This window comes from Anomaloglossus baeobatrachus, chromosome 11 (genome assembly GCF_048569485.1).
Source record: "Anomaloglossus baeobatrachus isolate aAnoBae1 chromosome 11, aAnoBae1.hap1, whole genome shotgun sequence".
NCBI classification, from domain to species: Eukaryota; Metazoa; Chordata; class Amphibia; order Anura; family Aromobatidae; genus Anomaloglossus; species Anomaloglossus baeobatrachus.
Genome location: NC_134363.1, coordinates 33,573,079 through 33,595,122, shown reverse-complemented (window position 1 = coordinate 33,595,122; position 22,044 = coordinate 33,573,079). Strand labels below are relative to the sequence as shown.

General features: G+C 49.3%; 1 protein-coding gene across 1 annotated transcript in view; it reads right to left on the bottom strand.

Annotated features, from left to right (window-relative positions):
• The window catches only part of ARHGEF1 (Rho guanine nucleotide exchange factor 1), an 80,884-nt gene that overhangs the window by 24,736 nt on the left and 34,104 nt on the right, over window positions 1–22,044 (bottom strand). Inside the window, 9 exon segments of the mRNA XM_075328392.1 lie at window positions 3,732–3,767; window positions 6,663–6,741; window positions 6,867–6,969; window positions 7,733–7,762; window positions 14,515–14,648; window positions 14,650–14,659; window positions 14,767–14,872; window positions 18,146–18,188; window positions 20,175–20,273. Of these exon segments, the coding sequence (XP_075184507.1) occupies window positions 3,732–3,767; window positions 6,663–6,741; window positions 6,867–6,969; window positions 7,733–7,762; window positions 14,515–14,648; window positions 14,650–14,659; window positions 14,767–14,872; window positions 18,146–18,188; window positions 20,175–20,273 (640 nt within the window).

The following is a 22,044-nucleotide window of genomic DNA, read 5'->3' as shown; positions in this document are numbered from 1 at the left end:
TTTTTACGATTTCAAAAGCCTCAGTCCCAACAAACCATATTTATGACCTAGCTGTAAATACTGCAAGATGCCCCAACGCGATCAGTCAAACAGTTTTACACATATTAGTGGCTATCTTGCAATCTTCATTCATTTCTATTTGCAAAGACATGTTTCGGGTTGGTTATCCCTCCTCAGTGCAAAGCAGGAGTTCTGACTTGGCTGTATGAGAGGCCTCTGACTGGGGTCTAAGTGGTCCTAAAAGTCAATATCGACTCTTTAACGAACAGATTTCTCCTACAGCCAAATCAGACCTCTTGCTTTGCACTGTTGAGGGGCAAATACCCAAAACACGTATCTGTAAATAGAGTATCTAGTTTTGCTTCTTATACTAAGTCATGTGGCAAGGGTCCTTATTTAGAGAGGAAGAGGTGACCTTTAGCAATATCGAACCTTGCCATGTGGAATAAAAGCTAAACCAGATATTCTATTTGCAAAGACATGTTTAAGAGTGTTTTCGCCTCCTCAGTGAAAAGCAGGAGATTTGATTTGGCTGTATGAGAGGCTTCTGACTGGGGTCTAAGTGGTCCTAAAAGTCAATATCGACTCTTTAACGAACAGATTCCTCCTACAGCCAAATCAGACCTCTTGCTTTGCACTGTTGAGGGGCAAATACCTCAAAACACGTATCTGTAAATAGAGTATCTGGTTTGGCTTTTTATCCTAAGTCATGTGGCAAGGGTCGTTATTCAGAGAGGGAGAGGTCTAGACCATTAGCATCACCTAAACCATGTGAAATAGAAGACAAACCAGATATCCTATTTGCAAACATGTTTCAGGGTGTTTTCGTCTCATCAGTGCAAAGCAGGAGATCCAATTTGGGTGTATAAGAAGTTCTGACTGATGTCTAAGGGGTCCTAAAAGTCAATATTGACCCCTTAACAAGCAGACGTCTCTTACAGCCAAATCAGACCTCTTGCTTTGTACTGTTGAGGGGCAAATACCTCAAATGTGTAGCTGCAAACAGAGAACATGGTTTGGCTTCTCATCCTAAGCCATGTGCCAAGGGTCGTTATACAGAGAGGAAGAGGACTAGACCTTTAGCATCACCTCAAGGTAATATCAAACCTTCCCATGTGAATAAAAGCCAAACCAGTTATTCTATTTGCAGAGACATGTTTTGGGGTGTTTTCACCTCCTCAGTGCAAAGCCCGAGATCTAATTTGGCAGTAAGAGAGGCCTCTGACTGGGGTCTAAGGGGTCCTAAATGTCAATATAGACCATTTAATGAGCATTGCATTAGAGATCTCTCTTACAGCCAAATCAGACCTCTTGCTTTGCACTGCAGAGGGGCAAATACCTCAAAACATGTGTCTGCAAATAGAGTATCTGGTTTGGCATCTTATCCTAGGTCATACTAAGCGTCATTAAAGGGTCGTTATACAGAGAGGAAGAGGACTAGACCTTTAGCGTCACCTAACATCAATATCAAACCTTGCCATGTGAATATTAGACAAACCATATATTCCATCTGCAAAGACATGTTTCGGGGGGTTTTCACCTCCTCAGTGCAAAGCAGGAGATCTGATTTGGCTGTAGGAGAGGCTTCTGACTGGGATCTAAAGGGTCATAAAAGTCAATATTGACCCTTTATTGAGCAGACTTCTCCTACAGTCAAATTAGACCTCTTGCTTTGCACTGTTGAGGGGCAAATACTTTGAAACACGTGTCTGCAAATAAAGTATCTGGTTTGGCTTCTTATCCTAAGCCATGTGGCAAGGATCGTTATTCAGAGAGGGAGAAGTCTAGAACTTTAGCATCACCTAAAGTCAATATCGAACCTTGTCATGTGGAATAAAAGCCAAACCAAATATTCTATTTGAAAAGACATGTTTCGGGGTGTTTTCGCCTCCTCAGTGCAAAGCAGATCTGATTTGGCTGTAGGGAGAGGCCTCTGACTGGGGGGTCTAAAGGGTCCTAAAAGTCAATATAGACCCTATATTGAGTAGACTTCTCCTACAGCCAAATCAGACCTCTTGCTTTGCACTGTTGAGGGGCAAATACTTTGAAACACGTGCCTGCAAATAAATTATCTGGTTTGGCTTTTTATCCTAAGTCATGTGGCAAGGGTTGTTATTCAGAGTAGAAAAGGTCTAGACCTTAAGTGTCACCTAAAGTCAGTATCAACCCTTTAACGAGCAGACTTCTAAAGCCAAATCAAACCTCCTGCTTTGCACTGTTGAGGAGCAAATACTTCAAAACACATGTCTGGAAACAAAGTATCTGGTTTGGCTTCTTACCCTAAGTCATGTGGCAAGGGTCGTTATTCAGAGTAGAAAACGTCTAGACCTCAAGTGTCACCTAAAGTCAATATTAACCCTTTAACCAGCAGACTACTAGAGCCAAATCAAACCTCCTGCTTTGCACTGTTGAGGGGCAAATACCTCAAAACACGTGTGTGCAAACAAAGTATCTGGTTTGACTTCTTATCCTAAGTCATGTGGAAATTGTCGATAGTGACTTTTCGGATTGCTAATTCCATAAGGTGGCACTAGAATTCTAGTCCTCTTCCTCTCTAAAAAGGCAATTTGCAAATCTACTAGCTCTCATGTATCAGCACAGCTTCATTCCTGCACCAACTTCCCGTTTTAATGCAGTTGCTGAAGGATATATGCTCATATATGGAATAAGAGACAGATACCGAGGAGTATGTCATTCCTCTCTCCTCCCTGCAGAGTATGCCAAAGGAACTATGTCAGAAACAGCAGGGTAACCTGCTAAGCAAAGGAGTAGCACAGGCTCTACAACATCAAACGTAGGAACGTTGCAAAAAAAACAGACAAACAACTGTTTAAAAAGTTGTTGAATTTTGCATTTAAGGAGCAATTGAAAAAAAAAAAAATCAGTACAAAAATATCTACATCCTTTACACTATGAAAAACTTGCGATTTGTCATATCTACAGTAAATTATGAGCAAAGTGACCATTGCCTTGCTAAAGACTGTTGCTTAACTTCCTCATGGGAGAGAGAAAGAGGTGTGCTTAAAGGGGGTTTGCCACAAACAAAAACAATATATATTTTTTTACTTAAATACATGTAATTGGGGCTAAATATAATTTTTGCCATTCACTTTAATTAAAAATTTTGCACCATTTGCCTTCTACAGCATCTACATTGCACTGTTTAATGCTAACTGCAGAATGAGGTAACTGAGAATCTGTCAGTCAGCTAGCTATTAAAGTCACCCAGGAAGTTTTTAACTCATGTATGTCTTTTTTTGAGCTCCTCTCGACTAATTCAAGGTCGCAGACCACATCAAAGTTGAATGTGCATGGAAGCAAAGTGGCTGTAAAAACCAAACGGGGCAAAATTTTTAATGAAACCAAATTACAAAAATGATTCTTATCCCCATATACATAAATTTAAGTAAAAAACAAAAAATGTTGACAACCCCCCTTTAAATCTACAGTAACTCAGGAGGGTCATGCTCTGGAAAATTTAGTTAGTTCATTCAAGGTGTTAAAATCCCTCAAGGTTGTTGGACTGAGGCTTCAATCTGTGGCTGCAATCAACTCGTCCTGTCCCAAAAAAAGTTAGTCAAAAGTGGCCCCCATGCTGCAAAGCAACCCCCACCCCCCTGGTGAACTTTTGGTACATTCCATCATGCGGTTGCTTGAATGGTGACATATGTTTGGTATTGAGGAGAAAAAGGAAGAATGGGGGGGGGGGGGTTTCTATATTCTGAAGATACCTTCAGCCTCAACCTTTGTCGGTCTGGTCTCAAAATCTGTGAAAAACACGGGGAGGAGCAGAGAGAAGGGAAAAAACAAAAAAAAGGAGTGATGAAGATGAGCCAGGACAAGAGCACGCCACCCATAACCCCTTGATGTCCCTTTTGACAGTGTAAGCCTTAGTGTGGACACCCCCCCCCTCTTCTAAAAACACCCAGCTGTCTATTTGTTAATATATTTCCCAGAGGAACAATAGAGGAACGACACAAAAAAGTTAAATATTTACTGTTTTTTTCGGTATTTAAGGGATTGTCCAGGGTTTTGAAAGTATGGCTGCTATAGTACAAAAACAGCGGCACTTGCACATGTCCGGTGGCGCAGCGCGACTTTAAAGGGGAGGTGTCGCGTTTTTTTGATTTTTGTATTAATAATCGTGATTATGGAATCAAGCATTTTTAATACAAAATTAAACTCCCTGTTTATTTAGTTTTTATTTAATTCTAATTTTAGTGGAGGCACTGGCGGTGGCCATCTTGGATTTGGTATTTGTAACGACAGTTACTCACCTCATTTATGGCAGCGCCCAGGGCATTGACTCTGATAGTCGGACTCCAACCTCTATACTTTATAGTGGAGAGCTCCCTGCTGTCATCTGCACGCGCCCCCTGGGCTGTCCAGATCACAGCAGAGGGAAGAGATCAGCGCCATTTTTGTGGAGCTCACAGCGTGTGCTGTGTGCTCTACTTTCCCCATCACCCGCCAAGATGGATGGAATGAGTGCCGCTGCCGGGCAGCGCAGATTGCACCGTAACTGATCCTGGCATGCTGCTCCACACTCTGCCGCTCCCCCCCGCCACGCTCTTACGCTCCCCCACCGCCACGCTCGGCCGCTCACCCCCCCGCCACGCTCGGCCGCTCACCCCCCCGCCACACTCCCTCCCTCCCCCGCCACTTACCCCCTCTCCCCATGTGTGCTCACCTAGGGCCTCCACTCCTTGCTGCTATGTACTGTGATCGCTGACATGACAGGTTGCTGTGGGCGCAGGTATCAGGTGAGTGCATGCGGCTTGAAGCGGTGATCTGCAGCCTGAGCGGCACTGCACTACGGATCACCCCTCCTCACCGCATGTCACCTCGGACCTCCGATCCCGGTTGGCAACACAGTATTTGGGGGTGCGAGATACAGTCAGCGGGGCATTGGGAAACAGTCGGCGGGGCATTGGGAAACAGTCGGCGGGGCATTGGGATACAGTCGGCGGGGCATTGGGATACAGTCGGCGGGGCATTGGGATACAGTCGGCGGGGCATTGGGATACAGTCGGCGGGGCATTGGGATACAGTCGGCGGGGCATTGGGATACAGTCGGCGGGGCATTGGGATACAGTCGGCGGGGCATTGGGATACAGTCGGCGGGGCATTGGGATACAGTCGGCGGGGCATTGGGATACAGTCGGCGGGGCATTGGGATACAGTCGGCGGGGCATTGGGATACAGTCGGCGGGGCATTGGGATACAGTCGGCGGGGCATTGGGAAACAGTCGGCGGGGCATTGGGAAACAGTCGGCGGGGCATTGGGAAACAGTCGGCGGGGCATTGGGAAACAGTCGGCGGGGCATTGGGACACAGTGCGGCGCAGGATACAGTGGAGCACTATGCAGCTGGCCTTAGTGACACTATAGACATATTAGGATCACTTTGCGGTCACCAACAAAATGGCTCCGCACTGTGATCCTAAACTTCATCTTCCCTTATCCTTATGGAAACCCCCAGGTTGGGAGGGGGAGGTGACATCGCACAGGAGAGCAGACTCCGCCCACTTTTCTGCAGCTGTAATGTGAGCTAGTTCTACAGTAGCTCTACAGCAGGATTTCAGCAGCTGCTCCCCCTAGTGTTTAAGAGTGGAAAATATCAAACTTTTATTTTTTTTTAGATTTTTCTCAGTTAAAAACAAATAATAATATGTAAACAAAACATTAAAACATTAATACTTTATATTTTTTCAGTTATTGAAAATTTTTTTTTGACAACACCTTCCCTTTAATGCAGCTGTACTACAATTTTACAGACAGCCAAGTGGTTCCTCAAAGAAAACAGCCATGTTTTTCTAAGCCTGGACAACCCCTTTAAGGAAGAAACAATTATGGAATGTAAGCCATGCATGTCTATGGCGCAGCAGTCACAAATGCTTAGAGAAGAAGGGTGGCTGGAAATGGAGGAAGACATGAGAGACACTTAATGAGAAGATAGATACTGAGTGCAGCTCTGGAGTATAATACAGGAGGTAACTCAGGATCAGTAATGTAATGTATGTACACAGTGACTGCAGCAGCAGATTAGTGAGTGCAGCTCTGGAGTATAATACAGGAGGTAACTCAGGATCAGTAATGTAATGTATGTACACAGTGACTGCACCAGCAGAATAGTGAGTGCAGCTCTGGAGTATAATACAGGAGGTAACTCAGGATCAGTAATGTAATGTATGTACACAGTGACTGCACCAGCAGAATAGTGAGTGCAGCTCTGGAGTATAATACAGGAGGTAACTCAGGATCAGTAATGTAATGTATGTACACAGTGACTGCACCAGCAGAATAGTGAGTGCAGCTCTGGAGTATAATACAGGAGGTAACTCAGGATCAGTAATGTAATGTATGTACACAGTGACTGCACCAGCAGAATAGTGAGTGCAGCTCTGGAGTATAATACAGGAGGTAACTCAGGATCAGTAATGTAATGTATGTACACAGGGACTGCACCAGCAGAATAGTGAGTGCAGCTCTGGAATATGTAATGTTTAGTATGTATACATTATCATGGTTACCCATAGTAAGTTGTCTCCATATGAGAAGGAATTATCCAAACCAAGATTTAAAAAGGTGGTACAACCAGTAACTCCCCCCCCCTCCCCTTCCCTTCACCCCCCCTTCCCCCTCGGATCGGCCTGCACTCACTGTGCGCAGCGTCGTTGCGGTTCCAGATGCTGAAGGGTTTCTTGGCTTTCATGGTCTCATCCGGCTTCTTCGTAGACACCTGGAGCAGAAAGTAGAATAAAGGTCCGGACTGGATGTAACACATCACTACTCACTGACAGCGAGCGCAGCTCCTAACCCATGGCAGACCGGAATACATATCATTTCCCATTCGCCATCACTCACCATTTTCCTGAAGAAGCCACTTTTGGATTTTTTGCTATCCGGCACCTTGGTCTTCACCCCTATGTGCTTCATGTAGGCGGCTATGGCATGAACGATGGCAGAACTGCAAGAAGGACCCAAAATGACACTGACGTAGAAGTTCCAGCCGTCGTATATGGAGTCTTGTGCGGGGGCGAGCGGGGGCAGGGACGCACGGACGAGCAGCGCCCACATCTGCAGAATCGGACTGATGCGCATCGACCATGTGCACCTGGAGCCCAAGGAATCGGCGCCGATCCTGTGCATCCGGGGCCCAAGGAATCAGCGTCGATCCCGTGCACCCGGGACCCAAGGAATCGGCGCCGATCCCGTGCACCCGGGACCCAAGGAATCAGCGCCGATCCCGTGCACCCGGGACCCTAGGAATCGGCGCCGATCCCGTGCACCCGGGACCCAAGGAATCGGCGCCGATCCCGTGCACCCGGGACCCAAGGAATCAGCACCGATCCCGTGCACCCAGGACCCAAGGAATCGGCGCCGATCCCGTGCATCCGGGGCCCAAGGAATCAGCGCCGATCCCGTGCATCCGGGGCCCAAGGAATTAGCGCCAACTGTGTGCACCCAGGGCCCAATGAATCAACGCCGACCGTGTGCACCCAGGATCCACGGAATCAGCGCCGACCGTGTGCAACCGGGGCCCAATGAATCAGCACCGACCGTGTGCACCCAGGGCCCAATGAATCAGCGCCGACCGTGTGAAACCGGGGCCCAATGAATCAGCACCGACCGTGTGCAGTGGGGCAGAGTGCGGTATACGTGGAAGGAGTCACTCCAAGAAGGCTGGACACTGTTTTACCTAGCGCAGGTCACAAGGGGAGCGCCATTACCTCTTTTCCTCGTCCGTAGAGATGTTTGGGCTGAAAAAGAAAAAACACCGGAGTTCAGAACCGGGGACCGCAGCAATCAGCACTCACATGTAAAGAGCCCGGAATAACTAATGACCAAAGAGGAAACACAGGACCCAGTGCTGCCCCCTACTGACAGACTGCAGAGCCACAGCGGGGCAAACCAGCGCCATATAGATGGGAAGGGGTAATGTGTGAGTGCAGCTCTGGAGTATAATACAGGAGGTAACTCAGGATCAGTAATGTAATGTATGTACACAGTGACTGCACCAGCAGAATAGTGAGTGCAGCTCTGGAGTATAATACAGGAGGTAACTCAGGATCAGTAATGTAATGTATGTACACAGTGACTGCACCAGCAGAATAGTGAGTGCAGCTCTGGAGTATAATACAGGAGGAAACTCAGGATCAGTAATGTAATGTATGTACACAGTGACTGCACCAGCAGAATAGTGAGTGCAGCTCTGGAGTATAATACAGGAGGTAACTCAGGATCAGTAATGTAAGGTATGTACACAGTGACTACACAAGCAGAATAGTGAGTGCAGCTCTGGAATATAATACAGGAGGTAACTCAGGATCAATAATGTAATGTATGTACACAGTGACTGCACCAGCAGAATAGTGAGTGCAGCTCTGGAGTATAATACAGGAGGAAACTCAGGATCAGTAATGTAATGTATGTACACAGTGACTGCACCAGCAGAATAGTGAGTGCAGCTCTGGAGTATAATACAGGAGGTAACTCAGGATCAGTAATGTAAGGTATGTACACAGTGACTACACAAGCAGAATAGTGAGTGCAGCTCTGGAATATAATACAGGAGGTAACTCAGGATCAGTAATGTAATGTATGTACACAGGGACTGCACCAGCAGAATAGTGAGTGCAGCTCTGGAGTATAATACAGGAGGTAACTCAGGATCAGTAATGTAATGTATGTACACAGTGACTGCACCAGCAGAATAGTGAGTGCAGCTCTGGAGTATAATACAGGAGGTAACTCAGGATCAGTAATGTAATGTATGTACACAGTGACTGCACCAGCAGAATAGTGAGTGCAGCTCTGGAGTATAATACAGGAGGTAACTCAGGATCAGTAATGTAATGTATGTACACAGTGACTGCACCAGCAGAATAGTGAGTGCAGCTCTGGAGTATAATACAGGAGGTAACTCAGGATCAGTAATGTAATGTGTGTACACAGTGACTGCACCAGCAGAATAGTGAGTGCAGCTCTGGAGTATAATACAGGAGGTAACTCAGGATCAGTAATGTAATGTATGTACACAGTGACTGCACCAGCAGAATAGTGAGTGCAGCTCTGGAGTATAATACAGGAGGTAACTCAGGATCAGTAATGTAATGTATGTACACAGTGACTGCACCAGCAGAATAGTGAGTGCAGCTCTGGAGTATAATACAGGAGGAAACTCAGGATCAGTAATGTAATGTATGTACACAGTGACTGCACCAGCAGAATAGTGAGTGCAGCTCTGGAGTATAATACAGGAGGTAACTCAGGATCAGTAATGTAATGTATGTACACAGTGACTGCACCAGCAGAATAGTGAGTGCAGCTCTGGAGTATAATACAGGAGGTAACTCAGGATCAGTAATGTAATGTATGTACACAGTGACTGCACCAGCAGAATAGTGAGTGCAGCTCTGGAGTATAATACAGGAGGTAACTCAGGATCAGTAATGTAATGTATGTACACAGTGACTGCACCAGCAGAATAGTGAGTGCAGCTCTGGAGTATAATACAGGAGGTAACTCAGGATCAGTAATGTAATGTGTGTACACAGTGACTGCACCAGCAGAATAGTGAGTGCAGCTCTGGAGTATAATACAGGAGGTAACTCAGGATCAGTAATGTAATGTATGTACACAGTGACTGCACCAGCAGAATAGTGAGTGCAGCTCTGGAGTATAATACAGGAGTGTAACTCAGGATCAGTAATGTAATGTATGTACACAGTGACTGCACCAGCAGAATAGTGAGTGCAGCTCTGGAGTATAATACAGGAGGTAACTCAGGATCAGTAATGTAATGTATGTACACAGTGACTGCACCAGCAGTATAGTGAGTGCAGCTCTGGAGTATAATACAGGAGGTAACTCAGGATCAGTAATGTAATGTATGTACACAGTGACTGCACCAGCAGAATAGTGAGTGCAGCTCTGGAGTATAATACAGAAGGTAACTCAGGATGAGTAATGTAATGTATGTACATAGTGACTGCACCAGCAGAATAGTGAGTGCAGCTCTGGAGTATAATACAGGAGGTAACTCAGGATCAGTAATGTAATGTATGTACATAGTGACTGCACCAGCAGAATAGTGAGTGCAGCTCTGGAGTATAATACAGGAGTAACTCAGGATCAGTAATGTAATGTATGTACACAGTGACTGCACCAGCAGAATAGTGAGTGCAGCTCTGGCGTATAATACAGGAGGTAACTCAGGATCAGTAATGTAATGTATGTACACAGTGACTGCACCAGCAGAATAGTGAGTGCAGCTCTGGAGTATAATACAGAAGGTAACTCAGGATGAGTAATGTAATGTATGTACATAGTGACTGCACCAGCAGAATAGTGAGTGCAGCTCTGGAGTATAATACAGGAGGTAACTCAGGATCAGTAATGTAATGTATGTACGCAGTGATTGCACCAGCAGAATAGTGAGTGCAGCTCTGGAGTATAATACAGAAGGTAACTCAGGATCAGTAATGTAATATATGTACACAGTGACTGCACCAGCAGAATAGTGAGTGCAGCTCTGGAGTATAATACAGGAGGTAACTCAGGATCAGTAATGTAATGTATGTACACAGTGACTGCACCAGCAGAATAGTGAGTGCAGCTCTGGAGTATAATACAGGAGGTAACTCAGGATCAGTAATGTAATGTATGTACACAGTGACTGCACCAGCAGAATAGTGAGTGCAGCTCTGGAGTATAATACAGGAGGTAACTCAGGATCAGTAATGTAATGTATGTACACAGTGACTGCACCTAGCAGAATAGTGAGTGCAGCTCTGGAGTATAATACAGGAGGTAACTCAGGATCAGTAATGTAATGTATGTACACAGTGACTGCACCAGCAGAATAGTGAGTGCAGCTCTGGAGTATAATACAGGGAGGTAACTCAGGATCAGTAATGCAATTATTGCAATATACAATATGTTAGCAGTTGGAATTCCTGCGGAGCTATGGAGGGCGCTGTTTGGGGGGGGGGATAACCCATATTGGTCCCTGTCAAGAGTCTCTGCACGTTACATGTGCCACGTACAGAGGAGCCGTGTTCTTTCGGAGGCTCCCATAGACCCGTCCACCTCATTACTATCAGACGCTGAGAACCTCTCCAGACCTCATACATCTCACAGCTGAGCATTTGCTACAATTGCATCCGGTCTAGACAATTGAAATACCATAGAAACATATGTATCACGCCTTGATAGTTTGTTACAATGTATCAGTGCAGGTAACGTGCACCAGACTGGAGTCCAGGGTCTTGGCTCGCAATTCGTTGTAATAAGGGAAAACCAAGCAGAATCATGCGCTCGGTGACCTCCCCCTCCCCATAGGACTCACCCACAGAATATCATGTCTAGCGAGAGTGACTTGGGCGCAGGGGGTCCGGCTGATCATGGTACGAGCGGCTTCCACAAGCGTCTCCGACTCCAGAGTCAGTGAATGGAGACACCGGGGGCAGCGCCGGTCTTATATACCCGGCCACGCGGCAGGATGATGCAACCCAAGACTGGAGACAGAATGTTCTGCGTTAGGGCAGGGAGATGGCGGTGACTTCCCAGGACCGCATCCGGGGTATTAACCCATTGGTGGCCATCCTCTCCGGGGGAGTGTGCGTTCTGCAGGATCGGGGTGATGCAGCAGGCGGTGAATGGGTTAAGGAGTGTGAGATGCAGAATATGAGTCAATTCCCAGAGGGGCTCGGGTTAATCGAGGGTCCCGACTTTCCCATCCTGGAGCGGAGTTATATATAGATGCCCATCTGCAGGGCGGAGGAGAAGAGGAGGCAAAGAAGAAAGGGACGGCGGAGAGAGAGGGGGGCCACGGCGGAGAGAGGGGGGCCACGGCAGAGAGAGGGGGGCCACGGCAGAGAGAGGGGGGCCACGGCAGAGAGAGGGGGCCACGGCAGAGAGAGGGGGGCCACGGCAGAGAGAGGGGGGCCACGGCAGAGAGAGGGGGGGCCACGGCAGAGAGAGGGGGGGCCACGGCAGAGAGAGGGGGGCCACGGCAGAGAGAGGGGGGCCACGGCAGAGAGAGGGGGGCCACGGCAGAGAGAAGGGGGCCACGCAGAGAGAAGGGGGGCCACGGCAGAGAGAGGGGGGCCACGGCAGAGAGAGGGGGGCCACGGCAGAGAGAGGGGGGCCACGGCAGAGAGAGGGGGGCCACGGCAGAGAGAGGGGGGCCACGGCAGAGAGAGGGGGGCCACGGCAGAGAGAGGGGGGCCACGGCAGAGAGAAGGGGGGCCACGGCAGAGAGAGGGGGGCCACGGCAGAGAGAGGGGGCCACGGCAGAGAGAGGGGGGCCACGGCAGAGAGAGGGGGGCCACGGCAGAGAGAGGGGGGCCACGGCAGAGAGAGGGGGCCACGCAGAGAGGGGGGCCACGGCAGAGAGAGGGGGGGCCACGGCGGAGAGAGGGGGGCCACGGCGGAGAGAGGGGGGCCACGGCGGAGAGAGGAGGGCCACGGCGGAGAGAGAGGGACACGGCGGAGAGAGAGAGAGAGAGAGAGGGGCAAGGCGGAGAGAGAGAGAGAGAGGGGCACGGCAGAGAGAGAGAGAGAGAGGGGCACGGCAGAGAGAGAGAGAGAGAGAGGGGCACGGCAGAGAGAGAGAGAGAGAGAGAGAGAGGGGCACGGCAGAGAGAGAGAGAGAGAGAGAGGGGCACGGCGGAGAGAGAGAGAGAGAGAGAGAGGGGCAAGGCGAGAGAGAGAGAGAGAGAGAGAGAGGGGCACGGCGGAGAGAGAGAGAGAGGGGCACGGCGGAGAGAGAGAGAGAGAGAGGGGGCACGGCGGAGAGAGAGAGAGGGGCACGGCGAGAGAGAGAGAGAGAGAGAGGGGGGCACGGCGGAGAGAGAGAGAGAGAGAGGGGCATGGCGGAGAGAGAGAGAGGGGCACGGCGGAGAGAGAGAGAGAGAGAGAGAGAGAGAGAGGGGCATGGCGGAGAGAGAGAGAGAGAGGGCACGGCGGAGAGAGAGAGAGAGAGAGAGAGGGGCACGGCGGAGAGAGAGAGAGAGAGGGGCACGGCGGAGAGAGAGAGAGAGAGAGAGAGAGAGAGGGGGGCACGGCGGAGAGAGAGAGAGAGAGAGGGGCACGGCGGAGAGAGAGAGAGGGCACGCGGAGAGAGAGAGAGAGGGGCACGGCGGAGAGAGAGAGGGGCACGGCGGAGAGAGAGAGAGAGAGAGAGAGGGGCACGGCGGAGAGAGAGAGAGAGAGAGAGGGCACGGCGGAGAGAGAGAGAGAGGGGGCACGGCGGAGAGAGAGAGAGAGGGGGGCACGGCGGAGAGAGAGAGAGAGAGAGAGAGAGAGAGAGAGAGGGGCATGGCGGAGAGAGAGAGAGGGGCACGGCGGAGAGAGAGAGAGAGAGAGAGAGAGAGAGGGGGGCACGGCGGAGAGAGAGAGAGAGAGAGAGAGAGAGAGGGGCATGGCGGAGAGAGAGAGAGGGGCACGGCGGAGAGAGAGAGAGAGAGAGAGAGAGAGGGGCATGGCGGAGAGAGAGAGAGAGAGGGGCACGGCGGAGAGAGAGAGAGAGGGGGGCACGGCGGAGAGAGAGAGAGGGGCGGCCGAGAGAGAGAGAGGGGGCATGGCAGAGAGAGAGAGAGGGGCACGGCGGAGAGAGAGAGAGAGAGGGGGGCACGGTGGAGAGAGAGAGAGAGGGGGGCACGGCGGAGAGAGAGAGAGAGAGAGAGAGAGAGAGAGAGAGGGGCATGGCGGAGAGAGAGAGAGGGGCACGGCGGAGAGAGAGAGAGAGAGAGAGAGAGAGAGGGGGGCACGGCGGAGAGAGAGAGAGAGAGAGAGAGAGAGAGAGGGGCATGGCGGAGAGAGAGAGAGGGGCACGGCGGAGAGAGAGAGAGAGGGGCACGGCGGAGAGAGAGAGAGAGGGCATGGCGGAGAGAGAGAGAGAGGGGCACGGCGGAGAGAGAGAGAGAGAGGGGCATGGCGGAGAGAGAGAGAGGGGGGGCACCGGGAGGAGAGAGAGGATGCAGAGAGAGGAGAGGGGCCCGGCGGAGGCGGAGAGAGAGAGAGAGGGGGGCACGGCGGAGACAGAGGTCCACGGCGGAGAGGGGCACCGAGCATTCACAGTGCTCTCAGACTGCAATCGGGGGCTCAATAGATGTTCCACAACTTACACTCCCAGCATGCAGCAGAGTAAAGGGACAGACATGGCTGCCATAATGTGCACAGCAGAGCAACAACCAAAGTAATACTCAGTACAGAAAGCAAGGGGCACAGGAATAATGGACACTGACAAGTAACATGGGTCATAATGGGCAGTGTAGAAAGCAGCACAGACACTGTGGCAAGCAAGAAAACAATGCTGTACTGCAACATGGGGGCAGGACAGGCACCATAACAAGCAACATGGGGGCAGGACAGGCACCATAACAAGCAACATGGGGGCAGGACAGGCACCATAACAAGCAACATGGGGGCAGGACAGGCACCATAACAAGCAACATGGGGGCAGGACAGGCACTAAAAAGAGCAACATGGGTCTGGTAATACTCACTGCATGTCGTCCAGCTTCCCCAGCAGACGCTCGGCCAGCTGCTTTTCTTTGGACTGCAGTATATATCTGTCATTGGTCCTGTAAGACTCCAGCTCACTGAGCTCCAGCTCACCAGGGGTCATGCCAAGTACGTACCCGTTTGGACCTATATGGAGAATGAAGAGGAAAAGTCAGAGCCGGCAGCACAGGGCGGGGGAGGGGGGCACATACTTCTGTCCAGAGTTTGCCACATTGGTTGTGCCGTGCACGTACCTGAAATCTTCCAGCTGTCTGCAGATCTCTGGGATCTGATAACTCTGGATCTCGGTTATATATTTCTTTAGCGTGTCATCTTGGATTAGATCCACCCTCGTGCGATCTGTGGTAGGAAACAAGACAGGTCATCTAAATCCACCTTACAGAACATCTCCATGCAGATATACAGGGGGGATATTTATACTCTGTCTGGTGGGGCTGATGTGTCTAACCAGGTCACCGAGATCCCAACAGGTGTCGGAGGCAGGATCCCAGTAAAGAGATCCTAGGAGGTGCCACCGGTGAGACCTAAACAGATGCCAACGGCGAGAGCCCAGTGAAGAGATCTCAGCAAGTGCCAGTGGCGAGATCCCAGTAAAGAGATCTTAGCAGGTGCCGGCGGCAATATCTAAGTGAAGAGATCTCAGCCGATGTCGGCAACGAGATCCCAGTGAAGAGATCTCAGCAGGTACTGTCGGCAATATCCAAGTGAAGAGATCTCAGCAGGTACCGGCGGCGAGATTTCAGTGAAGAGATCTCAGCAGGTGCCAACGGCAAGATCCCAGTGAAGAGATCTCAGCAGGAGATCCATGTGAAGAGATCTCAGCAAGTATCGGCAGCAGCGAGATCCTAGTAAAGAGATCTCAGCAGGTACCGGCGGCGAGATCTCAGTGAAGAGATCTCAGCAGGTGCCGGCGGCAAGATCCAAGTGAAGAGATCTTAGCAGGTGCTGGCGGCAATATCCAAGTGAAGAGATCCCAGTAGGTGTCGGCAGCGACATCCAAGTGAAGAGATCCAGCAGGTACCGGCGACGAGATCTCAGTGAAGAGATCTCAGCAGGTGCCAGCGGCAAGATCCCAGTGCAGAGATCTCAGCATGAGCCAGTGGTGAGATCCCAATGAAGAGATCTCCACAGGTGCCAGTCATGAGATCTCAGTGGGTGCCAGCGACAAGATCCCAAAGGTGAACTGTGAGATGTTACCAGCAGCAAGAAACCCAGAAGCGAGATCCCAGCAGGTGATGGCGGCGAGATCCCAGTGAAGAGATCCAGGCAGGTGTCGGCAGTGAGATCAGTTTGCTTTTGAAACCTCTGCGATGTGCAATATAGTCGGGGATTAAGCAACAATGGAAAGCTTTCCCCAAAACAGGTATTCTCAGGACAAGGACTTAAAGGGTTAAGCCTTTCGAGGCTACCTCTTATGTTCATGAAGGGTAAATTGCTGACTATGTGGCATTTCCCACAGTGCAGTACCCCATGTGGCCAGAAGATGGCAGCATTCCTGTGCAAAAGAATACTTTTGGCGACTCTACGAAGGGCGGAGACAGGAAAACCATGCGCGGGTTTATCAGCTTCACGGCATCTCCTCAGGAAGTGATTTGCCTTTGTGCACCAAAGCAAACGACTCACACAATGTTCTCACCGCTGAACCCCCGCCGCTGCCCTAACAGCCGAAAAAACAAAAAAAAGGCGTCTCAGCGATATGCAGCGAGCTATAGAATACGATCAAAGAGGCAGACCATAGAGGAAACCTCCGAAGTAAGCCGGGCCTGGAAAATAGTATATGGCTTACTACTTAAAGGGCAACTCCACCCAGAATTTGGGATTAGATCTTCATATTAATGTATACTAACGCTTCATTTGTCCAGAGGAGGCGCTGCAAGAGAACTGACAACTTGTTGCTGGGTTCTCATGCTGATTTATTATTATTTTTTATCATCATCACTGTCCCCATCGGGGCTCACAAGCTACATTCCCTATCTGTATGTCTTAGGAGTGTGGGAGGAAACTGGAGAATCCGGAGGAAACCCACCGGGATGAACACACTTGGTGGGATGTAAACCCAGGACCCCAGCGGTGCAGGGTTACAGTGCTGACCACTAAGACACCATGGTGCCCAGCCGATCGCTCCGGTTCCATCATTGAGACTGTGTTAAGGACAAGCGATACAACGAGCAAACCCAAGAGCGATACTGCGAGCGATTAGGCGAGTGATATGACGAGCGATGCGACGAGTGACAACACGAGCGATGCGACGAGTGACAACACGAGCGATGCAACAACACGAGCGATGCGACGAGCGACAACACAAGCGATACGACGAGCGACAGCACGAGCGATACGACGAGCGACAGCACGAGCGATACGACGAGCGACAGCACGAGTGATACGACGAGCGACAGCACGAGCGATGTGACGAGCGACAGCACGAGCGATGCGACGAGTGACAACACGAGCGATACGATGAGCGACAACACGAGCGATGCGACGAGCGACAACACAAGCGATACGACGAGCGACAGCATGAGCGATACGACGAGCGACAGCACGAGCGATACGACGAGCGATAGCACGAGCGATACGACGAGCGACAGCACGAGCGATGAGACGAGCGACACCACGAGCGACACCATGAGCGACAACACGAGCGACAACACGAGCGACAACACAACCGATACAACGAGCAACAACACAAGCGATACGACGAGCGACAACACGAGCAATGCGACGAGCGACAACACGAGCGATACGACGAGCAACAACACAAGCGATGCGACAACACGAGCGATGCGATGAGCGACAACACGAGTGACAACACGAGCGACAACACAACCGATACGACGAGCGACAACACGAGCAATACGATGAGCAATACGACGAGCGACAACACGAGCGCTACAACGAGCAACAGCACGAGGGATGCCACGAGCGACAACATGAGCGATACAACAAGCGACAACACAAGTGATGCGGTGAGTAACATAAGCGATACAACGAGCGATACAATGAGCGACAACACGTGTGATGCGACGAGCGACAACACGAGCGACGTGACGAGCGACGCGCCGAGCGACAACACGAGCGACGCGCCGAGCGACAACACAAGCGACGCGACCAGCGACAACACAAGCGACGCGACCAGCGACAACACAAGCGACGCGACCAGCGACAACACAAGCGACGCGACCAGCGACAACACAAGCGACGCGACCAGCGACAACACGAGTAACAAGACGAGCGATACAACAAGCGACAACACGAGTGATGTGGCGAGCGACAACACAAGCGATACAACGAGCGACAACACGAGTGATGTGGCGAGCGACAACACAAGCGATACAACGAGAGACAACACGAGTGATACAATGAGCGACAACACAAGCGATACGACGAGAGACAACACGAGCCACGCGACAAGCGATCCCTTTTCTAAACTAGATGTAATGGTGACCACCCTGGAAAGCAGGTGAACACACAATACCGTGAACACTACAGCGCCAACATAAGTGGTCACCCCTGATGAAGGGTCATATATTGAAACTGCGCAGGAAGCTCCGGCCATAGGGGGCAATAAATGCCGTTACACTTCACTCTATGGAGGTCGCAGTAAGAACTTACCCAGTTCAAAGGACACGTTACTCGGAATTTGGACCCGCAAAACCTAGCGGGGAAGAAAACAGAAGCAGCGTCAGTGGTTGGAAGCGTTTCCAGCGGTCGCGGCTCAGCGCGGAGCTGCAGACGCTCAGGAATGTTGAGTCACTGGTGAACAATGCAGTGAAAGATTTGCCCTGGGGCCGATGTTTGTACAAGGACTCCAATTATTACCAGTGGAATGGTCCAAAAATCACACTTCGAATATGCCGGTCACCCCCTACACAGCGGCGGAGCTACCGGGGGGACACCACAGCCATACAGCACCGCCCGCTATTTATTAATTACAGGCCACGCAGGAGCAGCACTTACTGGAATTATACTTTGCACTTTCAGCTGCTTTTTGCAAAAATTATAAAAATATAAACTTATTAAAAAACTTTTTTTTATTACCATAAGCCTAAAACTGACTCTAAACCAATCCCTAACGGGTTAGAAAAGGTGTAAAGATAATTTATTACTTGCTAATATTCTATTCTTGCTGCCAAAGCAGAGTGCAGCAGTGGAGGAGTGGAGTTTCTCATTGGCTGCTGCTCTCTGCATAGGCAGCAACTGAGATGACAAAGCACACTTCGTTATACGGAGCTTCCCAATTTGGGTGGTTGCATATGCAGAGCGCAGCAGCCGATGACAAACTCACCTCCACTGCTGCGCTCTGCATAGGCAGCAACCGAGATGACAAAGCACACTACATATGCCACAACCAAAATTGGGAAGCTCAGTATAATTCAGTGTGCTGTATCATCTCAGTGGCTGTCTATGCAGAGAGCAGCAGTGGAGGTAAGTTTGTCATCAGCTGCTGCGCTCTGCATATGCAAAGACCCAAATTGGGAAGTTCATTATAATGAAGTGTGCTTTGTCACCGCAGTTGCTGCCTATGCAGAGTGCAGCAGTGGAGGTGAGTTTGTAATTGTCTGCTGCGTGCTGCAAATGCAACAACCAAAACTGGGAAGCTCAGTATTATGACGTGTGCTTTGTCATAATGGTTGCTGCCTATGCAGGGTGCTGCAGTTGAGGTGAGTTTGTAATCTTCTACTGCGCTCTGCATATGCAACGACCAAAATTGGAAAGCTCAGTATAATTCAGAGCGCAGAAGCAGATTACAAGCTCACCTCTACTGCTGCGCTTTGCATAGGCAGCAACAGAGATGACAAAGCACACTTCATTATACTGAGGTCTTAGATTGGGTTACTGCATATGAAGATGCGCAGCAGCTGATGACAAACTTGCTTCTACTGCTGCGCTCTGCATAGACAGCAACCACGATGACAAAGCACACTTCATTATACGGAGCTTCCCAATTTTGGTTGTTGCATATATAAAGTGCAGAAGCCGATGACAAACTCCCCTCCACTGGTGCACTCTACATAGGCAGCAACCGAGATGACAAAGCACACTTCATTATATTGAGCTTCCCAATTTTGCTTGTTGTATATGCAGAGTGCAGCAACTGATGACAAACCCTCCTTCATTGTTGTGCTCTGCATAGGCAGCAACCGGGATGACAAAGCACACTTCATTATATTGAGCTTCCCAATTTTGCTTGTTGTATATGCAGAGTGCAGCAACTGATGACAAACCCTCCTTCACTGTTGTGCTCTGCATAGGCAGCAACCATGATGACAAAGCACTCTTCATTATACCGAGCTTCCCAATTTGGGTCATTGCATATGCAGAGCCCAGCAGCCAATAACAAACTCACTTACACTGCTGCGCACTGCATAGGTAACTCCAGTCAGTCACTTACTGCCTACTTGTTGGCTACGTTCACTTCACAGGGGGCAAAATTTTCTGCACTCCAATTTTTTTGCTGCTGTTGCCTGTAGCCACCACTAGAGGGAGCTTACTACATATTGTTGATAAGTCAGCAGTGAGCTCCCCCTAGTGGCAGCTACAAAAAGCTGGAATTGTATAATATCACATGTACGCAGAGGATTGGGAGCTCTGTATCAGGAAATTTATAATAAAAAAAAAAAAAGCCCCTCCAGATACTCACTGCGCCCTTCATCAGGAATGTGTTGTAGAAATCAGTAAAGGATTTCTTTCCCTCTTTGGCTGAAAGGTTCCTTAAAATCTCCACGTGCAAAAAGCAGAGCTGCATAGAAAACAAAACAAAACAGGTTACAAAGCAATAAACCGAATATAACCCACAATTCACCCATGAAGCAAGAATGTGCTGCCACCTGCTGGAGAGGTCAGGTATTACAGCAAACCCTTTCCACTGTATCAATGAGAGCTGATGCCATTACATACTTATTTCTAAGAAACAGCGCCACTTTTGTCAGTGGTTGGAGCTGGTATTGCACCTTATTAAAAAAAGTGCCTCAATATTAAATATTGTCAAAAAAATATATATAATATTTAATATTTAAATATTGTCAAAAAAAAGATTGCATCGTTATATCTCCTCCCCTGTCCATAGAATGTTATGAGCACCAACTGTCATCTCCAATCAGTCCCAATTTTGCGACTACATGCAGAGTTTACTGATTGAAAGGATTTATCGGCTAAAAAGTTTCTAATTTTCATGAGTTCTACTGATTTTTGGGGAAAAAAATGAAATTGAGAATTCCCCTTTAAATGCTGGGGTCATGATTGGAAGAGGCATGTAAAGGGTTATATCTGATCGCAGTGAATGTCAGCTGTATAACACAGCCGACACCTATGTTGTATGGTGCGGGCTCAGCTCCTGAGCCTGCTCCATTGATGAGTGCACACGCGAATGTCGGTGCCCCAATGTCACAGACAGGAAAGCTTCCGGACCTATTAATTTTGGGCAGCGTTTGCAGCCCCTTTCAGGAGGTTTCCCCTTTTTTTCGGGAGTCCGGATTAGGTATCAAATAACCAGACCTTAAAAAAAAAAAAAAGGATGTGGTTTATGCACATTAGCATTAAAAGAGAATTTCCGGTAATTTGGGGGGCAAGCCCAAGCAGAATGGGGGCTTACCTGAAACTGTACGTGTCACCATGGACTGAAGCCACAGGGGGTGCTATAGTTAGTCCCCATAGAAGTCTATGGAGGTCACATACAAAACGTAGGACTTGCCTGAACCTGTACAAATTAAAGTGTGCATGTCACCATGTACTGGAGCTGCAGAGGGTGTTACACTTAGCCCCCATAGAAGTCTATGGAGGTCACATACAAAATATAAGACTTGCCTTAAACTGTTGGTGTCACCATGGACTGGAGCCACAGAGGGTGTTACAGTTAGTCCAGATAGAAGTCTATGGAGGTCCCATTCAAAAAGTAGGACTTGCCTGAAACTGTACGTGTCAGCATGGACTGAAGCCACAGAGGGTGCTACAGTTAGTCCCCATAGAAGTCTATGGAGGTCACATACAAAAAGTAGGACTTGCCTGAAACTGTACGTGTCAGCATGGACTGAAGCCACAGAGGGTGCTACAGTTAGTCCCCATAGAAGTATATGGAGGTCACATACAAAAAGTAGGACTTGCCTTAAATTGTACATGTCACCATGGACTGGAGCCACAGTGGGTGCTATAGTTAGTCCCCATAGAAGTCTATGGAGGTCACATACAATAAGTAGGACTCGCCTGAAACTGTACAAATAAAAGTGTGCGTGTCACCATGGACTGAAGCCACAGAGAGTGCTACACAATCCCCATAGACGTATATGGAGGTCACATACAAAAAGTAGGACTTGCCTTAAATTGTACATGTCACCATGGACTGGAGCCACAGTGGGTGCTATAGTTAGTCCCCATAGAAGTCTATGGAGGTCACATACAATAAGTAGGACTTGTCTGAAACTGTACAAATTAAAGTGTGCATGTCACCATGGACTGGAGCCGCAAAGAGTGTTACAGTTAGTCCCCTATAGAAGTTTATGGAAGTCACATAAAAA